This window comes from Apaloderma vittatum, unplaced genomic scaffold (assembly GCF_000703405.1).
Source record: "Apaloderma vittatum isolate BGI_N311 unplaced genomic scaffold, ASM70340v1 scaffold20560, whole genome shotgun sequence".
In the NCBI taxonomy this organism is placed as follows: domain Eukaryota; kingdom Metazoa; phylum Chordata; class Aves; order Trogoniformes; family Trogonidae; genus Apaloderma; species Apaloderma vittatum.
This window is the reverse complement of record NW_009694276.1, coordinates 13,636-35,727: the sequence shown is the minus strand read 5'-3', so window position 1 is coordinate 35,727 and position 22,092 is coordinate 13,636. Positions and strand designations below refer to the sequence as shown.

Genomic DNA, 22,092 nt, shown 5'->3' with positions numbered 1-22,092 from the left:
GGCTCCTTCCCACAGCTTCCCTCTTCAGGATCTTGGCTGAGAGAGGCTTTGCTTTCTGCCGAGAGTTTGGCCGGGGGAAGTTCTGTGTACTTTTGTTTGACTCATAAGAGAACTAAACATGGTTTTTATTTACTTTTTTCTTTCATAAGAAAAGGGCTACAAAAAGGTATTTAAACTCCAAGTGGGTGTATCGGATCCTTTCCTGCACACTGGTGCACTCCGGAGAGGGGAGAGAAAGAGCAGATTCTAACTGTGGCTCATGCTGCTGAGCTCCCAAGTGTGGGTCCCTTTCCAAATTGAGTGTCTAGTCAGAAGTTTTGATCTGGGAAGCTTTACTGAGTTTTCTGTATTTGATTGTCCAGAAAAGAAATCTTATAATTGGCTACCATTTGTCAGTCGTAAAAACAGTGTGTAATGGTTTAGGAGTACATGAGACAAATCTGTCTCGCATTTGTGTCTTTTCAACAGCTTGGCATTAGCACTTTTCCATATGTAGGTGCTCACCAAAGCCGTTAGGTGTTCTTTGCATCTAAAAAGAATCATAAATCTGCATGAGAGAAATGGAAAGTGCACCTAAGGGAGTGGATGACGGCAGGAGTTTAAAAACATCTAAGGGCAGCAGAACAAAACATAAGAGCTTTCTGCAATGTTGTACTACTTTGTACCACGAAAATATTTGGCTGTGAAAGGAGAGCTTGAAATGTCAAAGAGAAGGCAAGAGCAAGTTTGATATCTAGATTTCTGGAAAACCATTTCTCCAAGGGAAGAGCACTGTCCAGAGGTATCTGCCTGCCGCCTTTGTGGAAAAGCTTACCTGTGCCGCGGGCTTCAGACCACAGCAGAGGACTCGCCAGCTGGTCTGGGAGCGTGTGCTTTGGCTGTAGCCGCAGATGTCGAAGACCTAGAGAGAGTCCTGATTTGAGGAGGAAGGGAGATGGCCACAGGCTCTCCCACGTGTGCGTGCCGGCTGCCGCAGAGCAGCACACGTGGTGCTTACGCGTGGCTGGATCCGCCTTTGCCGCCCATCCTCAGGGTGCTGGTGGTGTGTCCCAAAAGCAGAGCAGAGGCACGGCAGGGTGCAACTCACACCAGCTCCTGCCCCTTCCTCCTCTGGAGCCACACATCACCTTTTGTCACAAATGCGCGTGTTGTTGCCTGGCTTCTGACTTTTGTCTGTGCCGCAGCCGTGGCACTGCCACGACATTCACTCGCCCGTCCTGCCGGCAGCCTGGCCCCATGCAGACAAGTCCGTGTGAGCCAGAGCCGCCATGGAGCGCTGGCTCTGCTGCAGACAGCCAGGGTTTGACAAGTCGAGAGCTCTTAATGTCAGCGTGTGACACGCCTGGCCACCCCGTTATGCTGGCGGCACGCTTCGTTGCGCTGTCTTGGAGGAAAGAGCAGTCTGGCTGCGCACGGGCAAACCGTATGACGTCTTCCAGAAAGTCAGGCGCCATGTCCCCAGCTTGCCTTCTGGAGGTGCGCTGAACACATGCGGTCGGAAGCAGCTCTGAGACAATCTCTGATGCAGGACTTCTTCATCTGCTTAAATATTCTCCACAGTCACAGCTTCTCTCCTGAAGTATCCAGGTTTGGCAGTAATAAGGGGTTTTGTAATGTCAAATAAGAATTTCATCCGAGGCATTGCTTCATTTCCACTCATTTATTCTACTGAGCTGCAGTAAATTGGCATGAAGATTCACTTACTATTGATTTTGACTGAGTCGAGTCAGTTACCTAAAGATAAATGACTCATTCAGCTATATCATCCAGAACGTGACCAACTGTGGTGAGTTATCAGACCATTTTTATTAGATTATGTCCATAAAACAGGTTTTCTTATTATGTCAGTACAGCATACACACTGTTCTATACAATCAAATAATTTTTTAAGTGCTCTTTATATCTAATAATGGGAGTGCAGGCTTTCAGCAGCTAAAGAAGTATATGTAGCAGGAGATTTTTCAGTAATGTTCCTATCTGTACCTTTTCAATTAAGCCTGTTTGGCAGTAAGAATGAAGATGCTCGATTACAACTAGATCTCATCAGACCATTAGCAACGAAGATGTATATGTACAAGTCAGAGCTGTGTCCTAGCTTGGTGTCGTACCCACTGAGGCACAGAATCAGACTCATTTACTTCTCTCCTGCCCTGGAATCACTTTTCGTTACCTGGAAAGTAATTGCGACAGGAGATGTGGGTGTTGCTCAACTCCTAGATCTTTCAAGAGTTTGATGGTTGGGTCATTTTGCTGGAAAATGAGAGCAGAGTTTACAGAGGGCCCAGACTTTTTGGTAAGCTCCCCATTTTTGGCAAACGCTCCAGCCACAACTGTATGAAAAGCAAGGCATGAAGTGGCTTACTATGGAAGGAAGCTTTTACTCAGTTATTCGCTTACTCCAGAAGAGGATTCTGGTTTTCTAATGCTGAACAAATCAGATTTAAAAAAAAAAAAAATACAGCAAACTCTTTCTGGATCTGGGACAACTCCTTTTAGTGGTCACAAAGCTGGTGAACCGCCTGATGATGTGGGGACTGCAAAGTTCGAGGTGCGGGGTGGCTCAAGAAGCGGCAAGTGCTCAGTACTTCAGAGACTGAGCCAACATTCGTTCTGTAAAGACAGAGTTGTATGCTATTCCCGCTGAAATAATGTCAAAGCCAAGAGTTGTGCCATGGCCGACATAGAAGCAGGGCTGTGACTCAGTAATGGCAAAGCAGCGATAACAGCATAAAACTTGTCCCAACATTAATTTGAGAAGCTTGGAAACACACAGATGTGCAGCATGAAGTGCGCTAATCCTGCAGTTGTGCGGCAGGGGCGGCATCTGAGCAGTGTTGGCACCTGGAGGTTCTTTTTTGTTTTTCTCTTTAATATAGGAAATTAACTTTTTCTTTTGGTCAGGATTCAAGTGGGGACAGAAGATTTCATGTGAAATCACTGATAGTGGAACAGGAGAGCTTTTAATAGGTGAACTCAGATTACTGTGGACTGTCATGGGCCAGTGAGGGTAAATCTTGCAGCTTCTTCAGCCTGAGTAACAGAGTGTATTGCACGGGACAAAGTGTTGCTTAGGGCAAAGTTACGTCCAGTTTAACTGCCCTTTGAAAACTGTATCAGCTTTCCTTGTGTGGTCCTGTGCATACTTTCTATGCTGAATGCTTATCTCAAGTTTTTCTGCAGGTGTTTATTAATTCACTGTAAGCCAGCACAGCTGCTAAAAATTAAAGTATTTTCTCCGCCCCATCCTTCTAATCCAGTTTCGTGTCTTTTGACACTCAGACTCAGCAGCTGGAGAAAAAGTCTGAAGTTGAAATTTCACCTCTGCTCACATAACAGTTTACTGTTGGGCACTGAAATGTGTTCCCTGCCTTTCTTGTCTGAAGGGTTGTAATCCCTTCTCAGAGATTTTTTTCTGACCAAGAGTGTTTTATTACAGCTGAAGGTGATGAGACGTATTAGTTGCGGGGCGGGGTAGGGGCAGCAGTTCTTCTGATGTTTCAGGTTTGTCTGAAAATGTAGAGAGGCTTCGTGCAACAGGTGCCAGTAACACCGAATATGGGGCCGACAGAAGCGGTCGTAGGTCAAAACGCACTCGGTGCCACATGGGAGCTGCACAAGCCCAGCTGGAGGGAAAGCCCAGGCATTTTCTCTCTTAGCCTGTAATGTTCTCCCAGGTTGGGGAGAGGAAAAGCCCTTTTTCTTGGATTTTGTTCTGTGCTGAGAGTTTTATGGTCTAGATTTTTGTAGAATATTTTGAATTCTACCTTTGTCTTCGTATGCAGAAATTTGACATTGACTGGGTCTCTCCTGTCTGAAGGCTCATAGAGCACCCACGGGCAGCCTCTGTTGCCTTATTATCACTGACACTGTACTACTGCAGATAACAAAAGATTTTGTCTTTTGGGGGGGGGGTTCAGTGATTTTATAGTTGGGTGTTTACTTTTCTATCTTACTCTTCCCAACTCTAGAATTTTAAAAAAAAAAGTTAGACTAGTAATGTAGGCAGATAGAGGTACCATTTTATGTGTAACATGATAAAACTAAAGCATCATTTATAAAAGTGTCCTTTTATGTGATTTTTATTGCCTAGTTAGAGTGTAAGCTCTTTTATCTATAGGTTATACTTTAGTCGGTGAATCCTCTTGCTAGAAAACCTGGGAACACATACTTGGATGTTAATTTGCTAAGTATCTCTGGGCAGATAAAACTGGTATATGTGGTATATGTCTTCCTTTTATATTAAATTGCTTCTCATTTAATATAGAAGAATGAGGGGTGGGTAAAAGTTAGTTTCCTTCAGGGAATAATTATGTGTGCATAGCCTTTTCAGCTGATACAAGAGTGACAAAACTGTTACGCATTTGGTTAAAAGGAGTTTATTGCAAAAGAAATCAACCTAATGGCAAAAAAATCGTTTAGTTTAAAGCTTTCCTGGGAAAGTAGAATATTCGGTGTGTGGAACATGACTTGGATGTTCATTAGAGGGCCCTGGACTTGAAAACCCGGTACATATCCCCTTGATTAAAGCTAGTTCCACCATTAGAGGGACTCTTAGAGCAGAGTCCATTTTAAAGGGTTTTTTAGACCAGTATCTATGGTAAATGTCAACTGATGAGCATTCTCAGAGCCATCTGGGCGTTACAAGAAAAGCTGTGGAATTATAAAAAATTAATTCTGTATCTCTGAAATTTGTGCTTTAAGTAGATTCTCACAATGAAGTTTCATGCAGGATAAAGTAGACACTTTGTGTGGAAGATGGCTTTGCTTTCATTTGTGTAATTGATAAAGACTAGGAACAGAGTGAAATTCCTGTTGCTTACCTTTAAGGCAGGTCTTTTGCTATGATATAGATGTTACAAAACCACTTCTTTAAAATGCAGCATTAAAGAGCACCTTCACACTCTGACTAAAATGTGTCATTTTGGAGTGCTGCTAGGTTTTTAAGCAAGGAATAAATTATAAGTTCGATGGAAGAAGTGGTGAAAAAACAGCTCTGGCATGCTCTGGAATGAAGATTTGGATCTTTTCAAGGAAAGTATGGGGAAATTTTTTTGCAGGCACAAACACCTGGAGGTGAGGATTTTCCTGAGCTCTGCGCAGACACATTCGTGCTGCCTGCACACAGATTTGCATCGTTGCTTCTGCGAGTGAACTGGAGGGGCAGGAGCCCTCTTGGCTCCCATCTGCCCACACAGGACAGCCTTTGTCTAAGCCATAGTTCAATTACTGCCTCCAAACCTTAAAACTGGGTTGCACAAGAAGAGCAAAGCAGCACAGCAGGTTTAGGGAGTGCAAGTTTAGACAGGGAGTGTGAAACAGATCAACAAAAGAGAGGAGAAAACAGGAGAATAAATAAGTGATCCTGGGAAGTGCGTGACCGTATTGTATTTGTCATACCAGTAGGTCTTTCAGGATGCTGTGAAAGTGCAGAAGCCTGCACTTTAGTTATATAATTAAACTTCAGACTGCTGACTGACAAGATAGACATAATTTAACCGTGTGCAGTGATGGGGTGGGTGTTTAATGCACAAATGGTTAAATCATATTTCTAGTAGAACTGTCAGTACAAACAAGAGGGATGCTTCTTTTTTCCGCTCCGAGCAGAGACCACACATTTCTTTTTTCCTTTCCATTTTTCCAAGGTCAGTTGTGTATGTATTTCCAAAACTTGCTTCAAATGTTGCGACAGTTTTCAAAATGCCATTGTTCTATCATGGTTCCCGAGCTGAGATAACGACTCTTAAAGCCCTGGTGAAATAAACCTACAAATCTTCTGGAGAAGCAAATGTCCACAGATAAGAGAACTATGACGTTCGTGCTGAGGGAGTAAGTGAAGGACGTTCAACCTATCAAGGCTCTTCCATTTGAAAAAGCAGTGTTCAATGACAACCGCTGAAGCAGCCCTGCCCAGGAACAGATGAGATCTGCCTACATTAGAGCATATTCTGGTCACACCAGACCTGCACTTATCTCCCGTTGTGGGGTTTCTATATATACATGTGCGTCCTTCTGTTGAAGCACCTTTTTCTTCTAATAAGAGGTTGTGAAACCAGATCTCATGTGGCTTGATCCTGGGGTCACCGATGTCTGTGATAAAGCTCTTGTTGATGTCAGTGGTGGGGGACGAGGCCCAGCACTCTGCTCCAAGGCCACCTGGGACCTTGAAACGGGATGCTTTTGTGAAGGGTGTAAAGGAAATGGAAACACCCAGAAAAAGATCCTCCTTTGCCCAGTTCCTAGGGTGGTTTTGGAGATGCTGATATTTTCTCTTATTTATGCTCCTTCTCCTGCTTTTTGCTTTACTTTTCATCAGCAACTGAATCTAAACAGCAGGCTGGCCCTGCTTTGGCTCTGAAGCTGGGCGCAGTGCCTCTGTTCCGTCTCCCTTTCACTGGCATTTCCCTTCCAGTCACGCACGCAAAGGGGACGTGCATGGCCATCTGCACATGTCCTGGGACTGGTCCACTTGACAACTCTGGCTCTTCCCGGGCTGCCAACTAGTATGTTAAAAACCCTCAGAAGGTCCAGCATTTCTTCATGTAATACAATCCTTTGCAGCATTTTTTTTTTTACCTTTACCTCTTCTTGCCCACCAGCAGCTGACGGCTTCCAGCCACATTTCTCGCAGCGTTGGACCGGCACACGCGGCATCCTGGAAGTGGCTGCACCGGCTGGATCTGCCCCTTGTTGGCTTGTACCTACTCACAGCCCAGAAAGCCCCTTGCTTTCTCGCCTCAGGCAGAAATCCCATGAACAAACCTGAGGAAAAATGAACAACAGTCTATCTTCAGCAAAGATGCTGCTCACTGGAGGCAAGTTCTCTGTGTGCATCTTTAGCTTTACAACGCATTTACTTCATTTTAAATAGCAATGGGGAGCAAATTCAATGCACTACAGCACTGGAAGTCTGCAGTAGTTTTTCAGAAACTACCTATTTTCCTTTATCTGCTTCTGTCTACCCTGTGGCATGAGAAACTTCACAGAAAAGAATAATTATTGCAATTCTTTTGATGCATTAGATCTAATTCTAATAATAGTTGAATATTGACACTGGCCCAGAGATGTTGTTTGTGATTGTGGTACTATCTTACTTGGAGAATGATAGATTTTCAGTACAACAATTGGGCCATTAATGACTAAAATGAGAAACTCAGGATGGCTGATCTGTTTTCTGTCAGATTTTAGTCAAAGTGTATGTCCTCAGTTGTAATGGTTATCTGTGTCATCTTTCTTATATGTAGGAGATGTATCTTAAAAGTTTTGAGCAATTTGTGATCAAGTGTAATAAGCCCAACATTAAGTAACTCCTTCCAATGCCGTGTCTGGCACTCACCCACACAAAGATATTATTAAAGAGAAAGGAGAGGGAGAAGTACAAAAAATGTAACGTTTAAAATGAGAGCTCTGAGTTGCACAAGAGCTGAGGCAAGTGGCTTGGGGCTGGACGTGGGTAACTGTCCAGAGCACACAGTGTCGTCAGCTGTGGCATGTTCTCCCGGTGCAGTTTTATATGGTGCCGCAGTCATTTTACCTTTCAAAAGGAACAAGGTTCTTCGTCTTTAAACAGCGATGCATATCTTTTCCTTTTATCTTGCCTTAGTTTCTTTTTTCGTGCCGGCAGTACCAACTTGTCCCAGGGATCTCTCAAAGAGAAACAGTGGTGGGAACAAAAGTGAGCTCAGAAATAATCCTTCTGAATAAAGGTTTCCACAGGACAGTCCAGATCATGTTATTTTTTGTCATCTCATAATTCTAGTTTTAGATCTTATTTGTTTTTAATTCTAAAAGTGAAAATATTTTCTTCATAACAAGTAACTAAGTATCTGACAAAATTATTTGCCAGCTATTCACATTTTGTAATGTGAAAAGAAAAAAAAATTATTTACGTCTATCTGAGTCACAAACTATGTAGCTTGGCAGCTTTCCCATGACACAATGCAGGATTCCTTGGCAAATGTTTCTTGGCTTTAGCTTGTTTAGTTTTTTTTTCATCACCTTATTGCTCTTATATGTACACACACACAAACTCCTGGACTTACTTAACTACTATGACCTTACCAGCTTCTAAAATTCCTTGTACCACGCCCATGAACTGCTGCTATATTCTTTCCCTTCACGTTTTTCTTTTCACTACGTCAAGTTATCGTGGACTTCCAACACCTCCCCCATCTTGTCTAATGCCTTCAGAGAAGCAGCTACCTGCTCTGAAATCACGGCGCTTCTTTGCAGCGCTTCTTTGCCGTCTCTCCAACCAGGCTGTCTAAGCCCTACTTGCCCAAAAAGAAAGTTGTACATTCCTCACGTGAGGGAGCTCTTCTATGACTTCACTGGGTACATGTGAATTGTCAATATACAGCCTTTGCACTGAGAGTTTTGTATGTATTCAAGTCAGTAACTGAGAGATTATCCTTGCTGGTTTTCTGAGGTGGCATTCCCAACTGCTCTTGTTACCCCACTGAGCAAATGGACTAACAGAATCACTATTCCTGATCCAGACAATCTTTATGAAAATTCTCACTTTTCTGATGAAAAGTTAAAGACCCTCTTTGCTTTGAGCTGAAAGTAAAGTCCAGAAGTGATGTGGCCAGTTTACAGTTAAACCTCATTTATCTCTTCGGGGCCATTGCATTGTCATTGTATATAATACTGTTAGAATTGCTTTGGCACATCTGTGAACTTGCACTAGGGAAATGTGTTTCACGGAGACTTGCGTAGGAAATGTTTATCTCAGTTTTTACTGAGTAGCGCAGACGTGAAACACAGCGTCTATAAAACGAAGCACTCGCCCTTTCAGACCCCAATATCTGGTTCAGATAGATAGAATATTCAGTGGAGGTGAAACCTGGGATGTAACAGCAACACGAGCTGGGTGTATTCCTTTGGACAAGAGAAAAGAGCCTAAAGCTGATGAATGGTGAGATTTAATTTGTGCAGCTATAAGCATGAGAGCTTTTTGGCCAGAAGGTGAGTGGTGCAAGTACTTCTAAACTGTAAGGAGATGGAAGCGTTTTCAGGATTTGTGAGGTTTTACATTGCAACTTTATATTTTTATTTCTGTATTATCACAGAGTAGTTCAGTTTGGAAGGGACCTCTGGAGATCATCTGGTCCAACCCCCACAGCTCAAGCAGAGCCACCTAGAACTGGCTGCCCAGGACCATGTCCAGATGGTTTTTGAATATCTCCAATAAGGAGGCTCCACAACCATATTGGACAACCTGTGCCCGTGCTTGGTGAGCCTCACAGTAAAAAAGTGTTTCCTTCTGTTCAGAGGGAACTTCCTGTGCTTACGTTCATGCCCATTGCCTCTTGTCCCGTCCCTGGGCACCTCTGAAAAGAGCCTGGCTCCATCTTCTTGGCAGCATCCCTTCAGGTTTTTATATATATTAAGAAGATCCCCCCTGAGCCTTCTCTTCTCTAGGCTGAACAGTCCCAACTCTCTCAGCCTTTTGTCGTATGTCAAATGCTCCATAACTTAAATCATCCCTGCCCTCTTGCTGGTCTCTCCCCACTATGTCCATGTCTCTTTTGACCTGGGGAACACAGAGCTGGACCCAGCACTCCAGATGTGGGCTCACCAGTGCAGAGCAGGTCCCTTGACCTGCTGGCAACACTCTTCCTCATGCCGCCCAGGAGCGATGTGCGCCTTTGTGTTGGACTGCCATATAAAAAAGGTAGATAGATTTATCCTGTGAAAATAGCCACAATGCAGACTTATAGCTAATGTCCATTTAATTGTGCAGCTGTATATTTTGTACCTCAAGAACTAGGGTACATGCTTATTGGCTCGGTAGGAGTTTATTTTAGCGAGACAAGGTAGTAATGTGGTGCCTCCAATCCATCTTCATATCTGCAGGCTCAGAGCTTTCTGGTCCTGCATCAGGCACGAAGGGGGTTTCCTCCATTCAGTGGGCACCACGCCAGAGGCAAGGGATAGGGGTCTAGCTCCAGGGCCTGGAGAAGAAGCCATCAAACAAGATAGACACCTGCAGATTCCCTGTAAATTTCTCCCCTCTCCCTAAAAATCAAAAAAGCCACAGCCAACAAAAATAGGAGGTCATGGGGACACCACAACATCTGAGACTTCTTGAGCAAATACGGAATTTAAATGTCTTAGGTGCGCTATCTGTAAATCATTTTGTCCTGTCTTCCTCCCTGCTTAAGCATGTTTTTTGTGACAGCAATGGTGTTGGAGCCCTCAGAGCGTGGATTTCATAGCAAGCAAAGTCAGGGAAGGCTGGGAGAATCAAGGTATCGCGCAAAAGGCAACAGTATTCCCGTGGACAGCCCGTTCCTCTGTTGGAACATCCCTCTTTCCTGAGACACATGTACACACAAATTTTAGGAGTTCTTTGAAGTCAGAGGACAAACTCACATCTTCTGCCAAAGAAGACAAACCCAGCTCCATGCCTTTCCCGAGGGAAAAAGAAGGAATTTACAAAATGAGACACACAGAGTTTAACCAGCCTTATGCAGGTTATCATCACAGAGGGGAGAACGTATCCTCCAGTCAGGACTTCTGGATTTAGTTCGCATAAACAAACCTCAGGGGGTGAGTGGGTGAGGGAGTCAAGTGAAAAATACCAAGAACAAAGGTGAAATTTTACATTTCTGTGGCTGCTGAGTATGCTTCCAGTTCAGTGGTGCTGGCCGAGCTGATGCCCACCTTCAGGGGCAGCACTGGAAAAAGACAGTCAGCTGGAGGTGAAAGGTTTTGTGTGTGCTGGACTTGCAGTTCTGACGAGTCATTACTAAAGAGTAACTAGTGCCAAAATGTGAGACAAGATCTTTGTACAACTGCTGCTGAAGTGGATCCACTTCCCCAGTCATCTATCCTACATTCCAGTTGAACCTCCAGCCAAAATTCGTGAGGCAAATTTCATTACGCTAGTGGTGCCCAACCTGGAGTTGACGTTCCGTTGTAGTCATGATGGTGGGATGGAGAGGAGGCTGAAAGATGAATTAATAACACTCCATTATGATGAAATATCAAAGTGTGTTGGAAGATCTTGTGTTGTATAATTGCATATTCAAAAGAATTTAAATTCTTGCTTCAGCCCTTAGTGAACCTGAGACAGCAACAATGATGGGAAAAACCTCCCTTAAAAATCCCAAGAATCATACTTGTTTTGGCATGACACTGCCTAAGGTGATTTGCAAACAAAGATGACTTTGCCAAGCTTTCACGTTAACGCAAGGTTCAGCATACATTTTAAAACATTAAATAAACTTTCCATTTGCATAGATAGGACTATTTGATTGTGTAGATTTTGTTACTTTAAAGGGCCACAATATTCTAATGCTGAAGCCAGGATTAAGTACCCGAAATAACCGTATGATGGAAGTTTTTGAGCAGTGATTAAAAAAAATGACTACCTTGTCATATTGTTTGACTTTTGGAAGAAGGTGCACGTGAGGGCACCCTCAGCAAGTCTGCTGACAACTCCGGGCCCAGTGGTGCGGTCGACACACCGGAGGGAAGGGCTATCATCCAGAGGGTTGGTACGACATGACCTGAATGGCAGCAAACGTAGAGATTAAATGCATGTGCAGTCCCTCAGGTATGGCCAGCATGTCTTCCAGTTACTGCTCTTCCCTTTTCCTTGGTGGCACAGATTCCTGCAGAGATGATAGTTATGTCTAGCTGAGAAACGTCACAGCTCTGGGTCTACTGCATTTGGTGTGCACCCGCAAGGTCAGCAGTGGCGTGGAGCTCTGTGTACGGGAGAGCGTCGAGATGTAAAGCGCCATTTTTCAGAGTTAATTCATGGTCAGCAAAAGGAGATCCAGATCCTACGCCTGCTCCTGTGTGTATGTGGTGTGAGGGGAAGGACTGGAGCTCCTTGTGCTCCCAGAGTAGATGGGAGAGGTCTTCTCCTATGAAGAGCAACTCTGGAATTAAGTCTTTGGCTCTCACTGCCAAAGGACCTGGATCAGACGGAAGAAAAGGAGTTTGCAGAGGAACTGGGGTTTCTTCATAGCCACAGGCTGCCAGTGAAAACATGGGGATGTGCCTCGTTTGTCCAGTCACCGGGTTGCATCTGAGCAGTTTTAGAAACTGTACGTTTGTGGCACAGTCTGTACCACGAGAGGTAGCGAGTTAGCATCTCAGTTTGCAGCGCGTCTGAACCGCCTTTCGTGGAGTAATCTACCATCTGGTGAACCAAAATGGTACGCAGCGTCTCGATCCTGACTGGTTCCTTAATCATCTGGCGGCTGTCTCTTGGAATATCCTCGGAGCTTAAACGTACCGTTGCACTGTGGATCCCACCTCGCTGGATTCAACTGGAAATGGCAACACAGCTGTGCAGTCAGACAAGTCTGAATTTTGGATTTTACCTAGGCACTATGGGGTGATAGTATTTTATAAATGATGAGTGAAAATATTGTAAATTGCACTTTGAAAAGAAAGTGTGTATCACTCTCTGAAAATATTTGTAGTCGCTGTGTTTTAAGAAAGCCTTTGGACATTCAGACTATTAATTTGTTTCTTTCCTGAACGTATCTTTATTTATGCAGCAGAAGTATTCTTCTCCTTCAAGGTAAATTCTGTGCTGTTTCACACCCCATTCTTTACAGACCTTCATAAATCCATTGTCATTTATTTGACCACTTAAACCTAGGAGCACATTTCCAATATACAACATAAAGGAAATTTAATTTCGATTTTATAACCATAATAATTCATCTCTAATTTTATTATGTTTTAATGAACTGCATGACATTCACTCTGGTGTTGTCTCTCTAAAAGCTATTCAAGTGTGTTCTTTATAGTGAAAACTATTGTGTTAATGATATAAGTCGTAGGAAAGTATTAGCTGAAAGTTATTTCATTCATGTCAAAGGATGCAATTAAATTTTCAGAAGTAGCGTATTCAAAAATATGGCTCATCTGTCCCCTTTTTTATCACTTTTAGTAGAAACTTGAGAGGTACACTTACAGACTGGATAAAACACGGAGGCAGAAGTGAGGTCTTGTGAAAAATAAAGTTTTCACCCTGCACTGGCAGCTGTCAATGACAAATATAAATTCACATTAATATAAAGCAAATTCCATCCTAAAAATATTTCTTTATTCTTTCAGACCACTCTTCCGTGGAAACTCAGATGTTGATCAGCTAGGAAAAATCTTTGAGTAAGTAACAACTAGTTGCATTATGTCGATACCTGTTTAACATTGAAGCACTGCAAGATTTCTTTGCCATGTTTTTGTGCAATAATGTGACTAGAACGAAGTATTCACAGAACATATTTCCTATTGCTGCCGTATGCAACGTGATATTTCCGTGTATTCTGTGTCAGAGTGGGAGGAGGAAGCACCATGGAATATAGTTCTGCAGAACTAGCAGCCATCATCAGGAAGTTGTGAGACAGTTCTGTTTCGGGCTTTTCAAATCGCTTAAACGTACGGTGCATTACCAGTCAGGCGTGTTCCTGAGCAGCTCCAAGAGATTCCCTTCATGCAAACAAACGCAGGGGTTCTGTTGTTCAGTAATTCTCTGTGTGTTTCAGAAAACATTAAAGTACTTAAAAATTGTTATTCAACTGAAATGTCTAAGATGATTACCAATAGTTTCTTTGCAGAAAAGACTTCTGTATGCATGAAAATATTTTAGCTTTTAAAATACACTGTGTAGGCTGTTAAAATGATTAACAGTCCATGTTTTGGTCAGGAAGGTAGCGGTGAGAACAGAAGGAATATCAGCGGTTTAATGTGTGTTTAGTCAGAGAACTAAGAGGCTTCATTTTAAAACCATTTTACAATTCTAGAAGTACTTTCTTCTACAGATATATCAAATACATTGAGGAGGTTGGGAGGATCTAAACTCTTTGAGGTAGAATAATGCTCTCCCAAAAATTCGCAATTGATATTACTGATACGATAATTAAGTAGGATTATGCTTCCTTGTAAAAGCTCTTCAGAGCGAGGTATGTTTCTAAATTGATAAGACCTGTACAAATTGAAGCTCTCGATTTGCGTATCGTGGAGTGAGGATCTCAGAGCCACGTAGGGCTTTGCCTCTGCATTTGCCTCTGCACCTCTTTCCTGCCCTTTTGTGGAGGGGGCTGCAGGGATCTGCACGAAATGAGAAAAAGATAGCAGAGAGAGAGAGAGAAGGCTGATAGACTGTTCTCTTGAGGATATCTCAAGGAGAAGATAGTAAAATTTCTAAGGAAAAGAGTTTGTACAGAACAAATAATGCATTTTCTGTTTCACCGTTTTTTGCTGTTCCCAAACCATAACAGAGCTGTTTCTAAGCATTTACATCATTTAATATGAGGTTCCTAAATTGCAGGTCTTGATTTCACCCAGTTGACTTCCCTTTCCTGCATACCATACCAGCGTGTGTGACTCACTCGCGTGGTTAATTTGTCATGCGCTGAGTAGCTCTTCCTGCCCAATCCAGAAAAATCTGTCCTTAAAGTTTACTTTTTCTTCTTCTGCCAGAGGTACTCCTTTACTCCTACAGTGTTCTGCTTTATTAAATGAAGACAGTTTTGATATGTACAGCGTATTTCATAATTTAAAAAAGACAAAGACTTAGCTGTGATTTTTAAAAAGTTTTTGATTTGTTTATGACTTTTAAGGGGAAAAATGAAGTTGAACTGGGCTACCGTGAATTGCATAGCTGCTAGCAGCAGCCTCCAACAGGGATCTTTCCATCCCTAGGGGCCGAGATTACCTGTGTAGAAAAGAATTCATCAAGAAGAGAAAATGCCATGCTGATTTTAGAAGAAATTCCTTATTATGTATCTACTTAAAAAGAAAGTTTGGATTTGCTTCTTTTCTGCAGTTCTCCTTAAATAGTTCAGAAGTTTCTTTCTTGGGTTCCGGGAGGAGGGAGTTATGCTAAATGCTATTTATTTTGTGTTTTCACAGCTGGAGAACCCCCTACAGTTAGGCATAGTCTTCTTATAGGAGGATCGTTTCTTTCTACAGTAGTGACTGAATCATTCTTGCACAGAGTAGCTTCAAGATTTTCATGCAATCTGGACTGATGCCTTTTTTTCAAATAATGGGGCTTTGCTTTGCACGTGCATTCTGATTTGTGTCAGGTAAAGTTGCACTGTGCGAAGGTCAGTTCCTCAGAGGTGGCCCAAGACAATTTCCTGCTGTTGCAGCACCTGCTCAGCACGTGGGATTCGTTTGCGGGTTTCAGTGGTTTGGGCAGACTCGGCTCCCACTGTGATCAACGGGAGCGCAAAGTGCTCGGCGCTTCTCAAGACCGGGCCTGAACTTTTGGCAGGAGGTGAAGCTCCCGCCAGGTACTCCATCCTTAGTCGCAGGGATGGCAGTGCCACCAGCGCAGCGAGGGCGTCTGCTCAGGGGTTGGGGTGCCACATGAGTTTCATAGAACCATAGAACAATTCAGGTTGGAAAAGACCCTTGGGATCATCGAGTCCAACCATTAACCCTACACTACAAGGTCACCCCTAAACCAGATCACCCAACACCACATCTAAGTGACACTTGAACACATCCAGGGATGGCGACTCAACCCCCTCCCTAGGCAGTCTGTTACAGGGTCTGACCACTCTTTCTGTAAAGAATTTCTTCCTAATGTCCAGCCTAAACCTGCCCTGTTGCAACTTGCAACCATTCCCCCTGGTTCTGTCCCTGATTCCCTGTGAGAAGAGACCAGCACCAACCTCTCTACAATGTCCTTTCAAGTAACTGTAGAGCATGATGAGATCCCCCCTCAGCCTCCTCTTCGTCAAAGAGTTTGTGACTAGGCATGTCTTTCCTTTCTGCTCTCAGGCTTGTCCCCCTTGCTACCTGTCTGGCAGACTGCTTCCTCCGTACTTTGTATTAGCTTCTGTGCTGGCCTTGCTCTCGCGTGCAATATTCACAAAAACTGGGGAGTGACCAAACACGTTGGAATGGCATCAAAGTATTTAGCTCCCCCATCTTCCTGCAGGGCTGTTCATGTTTTATACTGTGGGTCCAGATCCTCAACCAGCTAATCACACGGCTTTAGCCACCGTGGCCAAGGGACGAGCCCCGTACCCTCACCCTACCTGTGGTGATAAAAGTCAAATTTTTCATGCAGAATTAACTTAGCACTTTCAACGAGCTGTGGTATCTTCTGAGGTAGTAAAATGAAATGGTCTGGGGGTTTTAATTGCTTTGCCCTTCTAGCCGTGCTGATAGGCACATCCTGATTCTCCGAGGTGGAGCCATTCCACCAGGTTGGCAGAGGCACCGGCCAACTGACCCCACGTGCTTGGCCTCCGGCCTGCTCGCCGGCCTCAGGCAGAGGACAGGTCGCTGCTGCTCCCTGGTGGCTCTGTGCTTGGTGCAGCCCCCATTTTTTCATGGTCCTTCTTGCCTTACCCTGTCAGCTTTTCCATGAAAAATCTCAATTTTACAGGCTGTAAAAATTGAGTTTCCCTGAGCCCTGACAGGTCATGTATGGTGTTTCCCAGAATTCCCACCAGAACCTGGCGATTCAGTCCCACAAACACTGGCATCCGACTATGGCACGAAATGTTTGAGACGTGACTGGGGACTTACCTGTAATTTCCTTTAGTTGAGTAAACCTCAGCGTGATTATTTAAAAAGTGCAAATATCTCCTAGGATATAAAGAATAAGGAAATAAATTCCAGAAAAGAAACTAAAATATTATATTAAAGGGTGAACAAAAACTAAAATACAATTACAAATAAAAACATAAGCACGCTCAAGTCTTATGCAATTTCTGAACTGATACTTTAAAACCTTTGTTGTGAAGCAAATCAACTGTTAAGTTTGGGCAAAAATTACTGCACATAGCTTTGAAGCATTATGAAACTTCCCTTTTATTGCCTTACCCTCATCTTGACCCACACTCCTCTCTCAGTCCCTATTCTTCTGGCTAAAGATCCTTGCATGCAATTCCCCTTTGAAAGTTACTGCTTTTAATCATCCCGGAGCCACATATGTTGCACCATCCAGTCAAGAGCCGAACAACTTTCTTCCAAAGCACTTGGCCCCTTTTTCAACAAAAATGAGACCTAGGCCAGAAGACTGGGCTGGCCACCGAGAGATTTCTGCCCGACACAGCGAGGACCTGCACTCAGCAGCTGCAGAGATCAGTGTGTGCTGTACAACTGAGCTCATTCAAAGACTCCTAAACTGCCACTCTCTGTAATCAATAGAGAGGAGACCACATAAATCTTCAGACATAATGTTATGTTTTTCCTCTCACAGTGTGATTGGACTTCCAGAAGAAGAGGACTGGCCTAATGATGTTGCCCTTCCAAGAAATGCTTTCACTTCCAGACCTGCACAACCCATTGAAAAGTTTGTACCAGATATCGATGAACTGGGCAAAGACTTGCTTCTGGTGAGTTTCTATTTGTTGTTCTCCAAGCCACCTGACTGATAGTTCCCTCTGTGCAACATGCCAAGAAATATTTGTGTTTCTGTTGGTTGTAGTTATTAAGGAAAGCTCAAAAGCAGGTAGACAAACTCATGCAGACCTGTGACTTATTGGCACAGAGACACCACCTTTGGCTGCAGAGGTGTCAGAGCTGAGAATAGTCAGAGTAGGAAACTGTGTTTGACCTGTCATTACACCTTGTGCTTAGATCCTCACTACTGACCATCACTGGGCCCCTGATGCAGCCGTTCTTACACTGTAAGCCTGACGTGAGTACAAAAGCTGATCTACTTTTTTCATGGTATAGTGGACGCAGCATAAAGCAGAAGATCGGCTGTAGAGGCAGATTGCAGCTGCACGCCTTCTACTGAGTGCTGAAAACTTGAAATTTGGAATCCACCAGTTGTTGCCTCTTACAAATGACAGGACTGAAGAGAAGCATGTTGTAGTGGTACATCTGGTAGCACTGAATGCAATTAAATTGTTTCCACCTTTTTTCATGTTATAAACCCCATCTTTTGAGTTCAGTCTTGGAATGAAATATAGGGAATGGCCTTGCCTCAGTTTGCCTTTTGCTATGCTTGTTGAAGTCTGGCTAAATTTGTACCCTGGGAGCCTGTAAAAGTTCTCAGTTCCCATGGGCTTAGTAGAGTGGGCTCAGTGGGCTGCATCCCTTCAGGAACTGGCATCTCTGGGCCAGCGTTATCTCTGCAGAAGAGCAGATTGTCCTCCGTTGTCCTTCTGACTGCAGCTCCCAGCTGTGGCAAGCTGGACTGCATCTGGACATGGAATGGCATGGAAAAGCACACCCCCTGTGCTTGCAGGCAGCCTGGAAATGGAAGCTAGACGTGGGACAGGAATTAGATTCTGGGAACAGCAAGGAATAAAATAGGACAGGTTGCTGAGTGAGTGTGAGGCTTGGTGGGAGGGAGGAAGATGACAAATATCTATGCCTAGAAGGTGAGGTGGAAAGGGAAGCTGCTCCTGTTAGGCAGAGATGAGAACTGTGAGCCACAGATGAAAGGGGGGACTAGGACTGGAAGTCACTGAATTAAATTTCGGAAGTTAAATGATAGATATTCTGATACAAGAAAAGAAAGCAGGAGTAGGAAGTGGTTAGACGAAGATAGTAGGAAGAATGCCGTTTGGAGGTGAATAAAGGAAAAGAGAAGAAGGTTGAAAGCGGAAGACTTCAGTGCTGGCTGGACAAAGGCTGGGATAAGGATCTGGAAAGAAGGCAATCAAAGTACAACTAGGAAGAAGAGGGAGAAACTGAACACAAAGCATTAGCATACGAAGGCTATAAAATCAAAGACCCAACACCCATAGAAATGCTGAGCCTAGGAACAAACACACACCTTACAATGCCATCCGTGTTTGTATAACCCCAAAAAAACAGCATGTTGAACACCGAGGAGAATCAAACGTTGTTCGTGAATAGTAACTCCCTGCCATCTTTCCGACAGATGTCTTGTGCATGTGAATTCAAGAAAACCTGAATTCTGGAGTTTCCTAAACTATGAATACCTGAATTTTCTGACTTGTTGGTTCCTATTAGCTTTGGGGATGCCGTATTCATATACTATGGCCCCACTGCTTGTTTTTATATGATCGTCATCTTATCGTGCAGCACCTACTGAGACCCTGCTGTGTCTCGTACTGATCAACACCGGCAGGTGACATGCATTAATGTGTATGCAATGTTAGTACTGTTAACTGCACATTTGAGTTAAAACCAACTTCTTTTCATACCCACAGAAATGCTTAGCGTTCAATCCAGCCAAGAGAATATCTGCCTATGTTGCCCTCTCTCACCCATATTTCCATGATCTGGAGAAATGCAAGGAGAATCTGGACTCTCACATGTCATCCAGCCAGAACTCCAGTGAGGTGAACGCATCCTAATGCTGACTGAAGACGAACCACACATGAACAAGACGTGTAGCTGACAAGGCCACTGTCCCCTCCAAACCACATAGCTGTTCTAGCGAAGATCATTATCTGGAGGTTTTATGCACTTTTCTTTCATTCTGGGATTATGACGTGCTTGTCCAAGAAAATCAATCTAGTTTACTTTCATCAGAGCAAGGGCTTTGACCTGCTCCCATTGCAGCTTTGTGTTTGTTTTGGTTCTGTTTTGTTTATCTACCTGGGAAGACTCCAGACGAAGAGAAGCTGCTGCTGACCAGTTTTGCTGCCATTTTGTCCTTTTCACATTGAACGCTGCCAGTGTGGAGTAGGATGATCAAGGCGCCGCCAAAACATGATGCAATCTCTCTCTCTAGCTGCTGAAGCATGATTTGGTACTTTTTTATTATTATTATTATTATGGGATCTCTTACAATGATATTTAAAGAATGGCATTGAAATATCAGGTCTTTGCAACCTGCAGTTAACTGATACATGCATTAATACATCCAGCTACTGTTCAGTCACAGCATATATGCAGCTGCTTCCCCACTTGTAAACCTGGGTGGATTATTTTATCGTTTCATTGGTCTATAAAAATAACAGTGATGATGGTGATTGTAATAAAAGTCTCAACATTTAGGTTTTTTCATACACAAGTGAGTTATCTAGCTATGTTTGTGTGCATGTTGCAAAAAACAAGTGTTTTAAAAAACTTGTAGAATCCTGTTCTTAAAGACTCTTTCAGTTTCCACATGGTCAGCCTGTATTGAAATCCAGGCACGTTGTAGCCCATCATCTAACCCGTCATTCCTCCTGAGAAACAGCTGCCAGCACATGTTCTTTATCTCGTTGCAGTTTTTCTGATATGCAGCTCAAAGATATGAGCAGAGCCAGTGAAAATCAATACAGATTTTCACCTTCAACCTGTTGCGGTTATCAGCCAAAAAGGAAAATAGAAAATATATTTCCAGTTCTGAAGCAGAGAATCCAGTGCCTGTAATAAGCACAAAAATCTGTTTGTGCTGAATTGTGTGCTGCATACTGTGCTGCCTTACCTGCAACAGCCCCCCTGTGTCACAAGGGCATGAACATCGCCGATGCAAAGTCCCTCAGATGTCATTTATTAAGCAGATTTGTTTTCTGTGCAGAAATGCAGGAGCTTCTCTCCTAAACCACTGTGTGGGTACACCGGCACGTGCTTCTCCACCAGCGTTAACGTGCTGTTATGGAATGTCAAAATTACTAAGCAATTCACATGCCTTTATAGCACAGTTATTTTTAATATTACATTAAATTTTTATATTTAGTATTTTTTACCTTAACTAAAATCTATTTTCAGTATTTTTAAAAGAAGCTTTTATTTTTTTAATACTTCCCTGGGAGGGAAAAGAAAAAATATTTTAAATTCATAAGATTTGTTCCCTAGCATGACTTTAATGCATTTACCTGGATATGACGGGGGAAAATATTGGTCCAACGAGATAGCCCTTACCACAGAACTATAAATATATGCTACTGCAGTATGACAGGTGAGAAGTGAGGCAGCTAGCTTGGTGTACGCCTGTGACAGTCGCTCAGGCTTCTCTTCCTCACCTCCAGGCCACGTCGCGAGCGAGCTGGTGAGCCAGCATGAGGGCGCGCTGGGCAGAAGCAGGTCCCCAGCAGCGAGCTGAGCAAAATGATTTCCCCAGCTGTGGCACAGCAGCTTGTAGCCCTCTCCCTGGCGGGTTTCTGTCCTGGACTAGACGACTGTCAGCACTGACCTCGCTGTTAACTCTGTTCCAGGGATCTGCGCTGTCTGGGACGTGGCCTGGTGCTGGCACAGTGAGAGGATCTTACCCATCTCGTGGGTAAAGCTTTCTGTTACCGTTAGACACGTGGTTAGATTAGGTCTGGTTTTAAATAAGCCGGAATTTAGAAGGGCCCCTTGCCTGCCTGCGTGCAGTGGCCTGCGCTTCTACCCGTGCCCAGGATGGTGCCAGTGCAGAACCTGCCAGCAGGGACAGGCAGGGTCCAAGCGAGGCCTGGCCAGAGCTGCGCAAAGCGTCTGCACGCAGGGACACTGCAGATGCACGGCACAAGAGTTTTGGAAGCTCGGCGAGCGGCCAGCTGGAGGCCGGGGAGCGGTCTCCCCTGCCACTCTCTCTGTTCGTACGGCCAAGGGGAGCCGCAGCCCCGCGGCCCTGGTGGTGTCCCAGACCTTTTCCCCGGGCGTGTGCAGGTTTTAACGTTCATAGAAGAGGATGGGCCAGAGGGAAATTTTTGCTAACCATTTTTAAACACTACTTAGAACAACAGAGAGAGACAAAATTCAGGAGAATCTTGCAACAGTAGCAAATTTTCTACGTGGTTTCGCGCTTTTACAAACGTTCCACATTTTACCTAGCGCCGAGCTAGCGTTCATACTTCATCAGGGCATTCAGCTGGTGTGGCTTTCCAGCTGTCTGGGAGCTCCCCCAGCGCTCTGCAAGGATCGCTGTGAGATGCAGGTGTTGGGGAGGGTGCACTGAAATCAGGCTCGGCTCTCAGATAGGGATGTGCGTCTGTTCTGCATTAGAAGAGCTTGTTGTGTGAAGCTGAGCAAAGCAAAGGTGAGAAGACAGTGTGACTGCTGAACGTGAGTGCATAACTATGGTAAAACAAAAAGGAGAGGAGAGAACACGTTAAGCCACAAAGGTTAGCGATGGCCCAAAAACTAAGGAGAATGTGGAAATCACAAGGAAACTGCCTACTGGAGCAGTATTTCCCAGCCAGTGGTGTCAGAAGAAGAGCTCCGAGAGCAGCAGGGACAAGCAGAGGCTGGCCTGTGGAATCAGAA

At 44.0% G+C, this 22,092-nt stretch overlaps 1 protein-coding gene across 1 annotated transcript in view; it reads left to right on the top strand.

The window, feature by feature from the left end:
- Positions 1-19,901, top strand: part of CDK6 (cyclin-dependent kinase 6) — a gene marked incomplete at its 5' end in the record, with an annotated part of 58,157 nt that extends 38,256 nt beyond the window's left edge. The window contains 3 exons of the mRNA XM_009867255.1: positions 13,084-13,134; positions 17,192-17,327; positions 19,122-19,901. Of these exons, the coding sequence (XP_009865557.1) occupies positions 13,084-13,134; positions 17,192-17,327; positions 19,122-19,268 (334 nt within the window). The remainder of the gene's footprint in view (positions 1-13,083; positions 13,135-17,191; positions 17,328-19,121) is intronic.
- Positions 19,902-22,092: the final 2,191 nt, after the last annotated feature.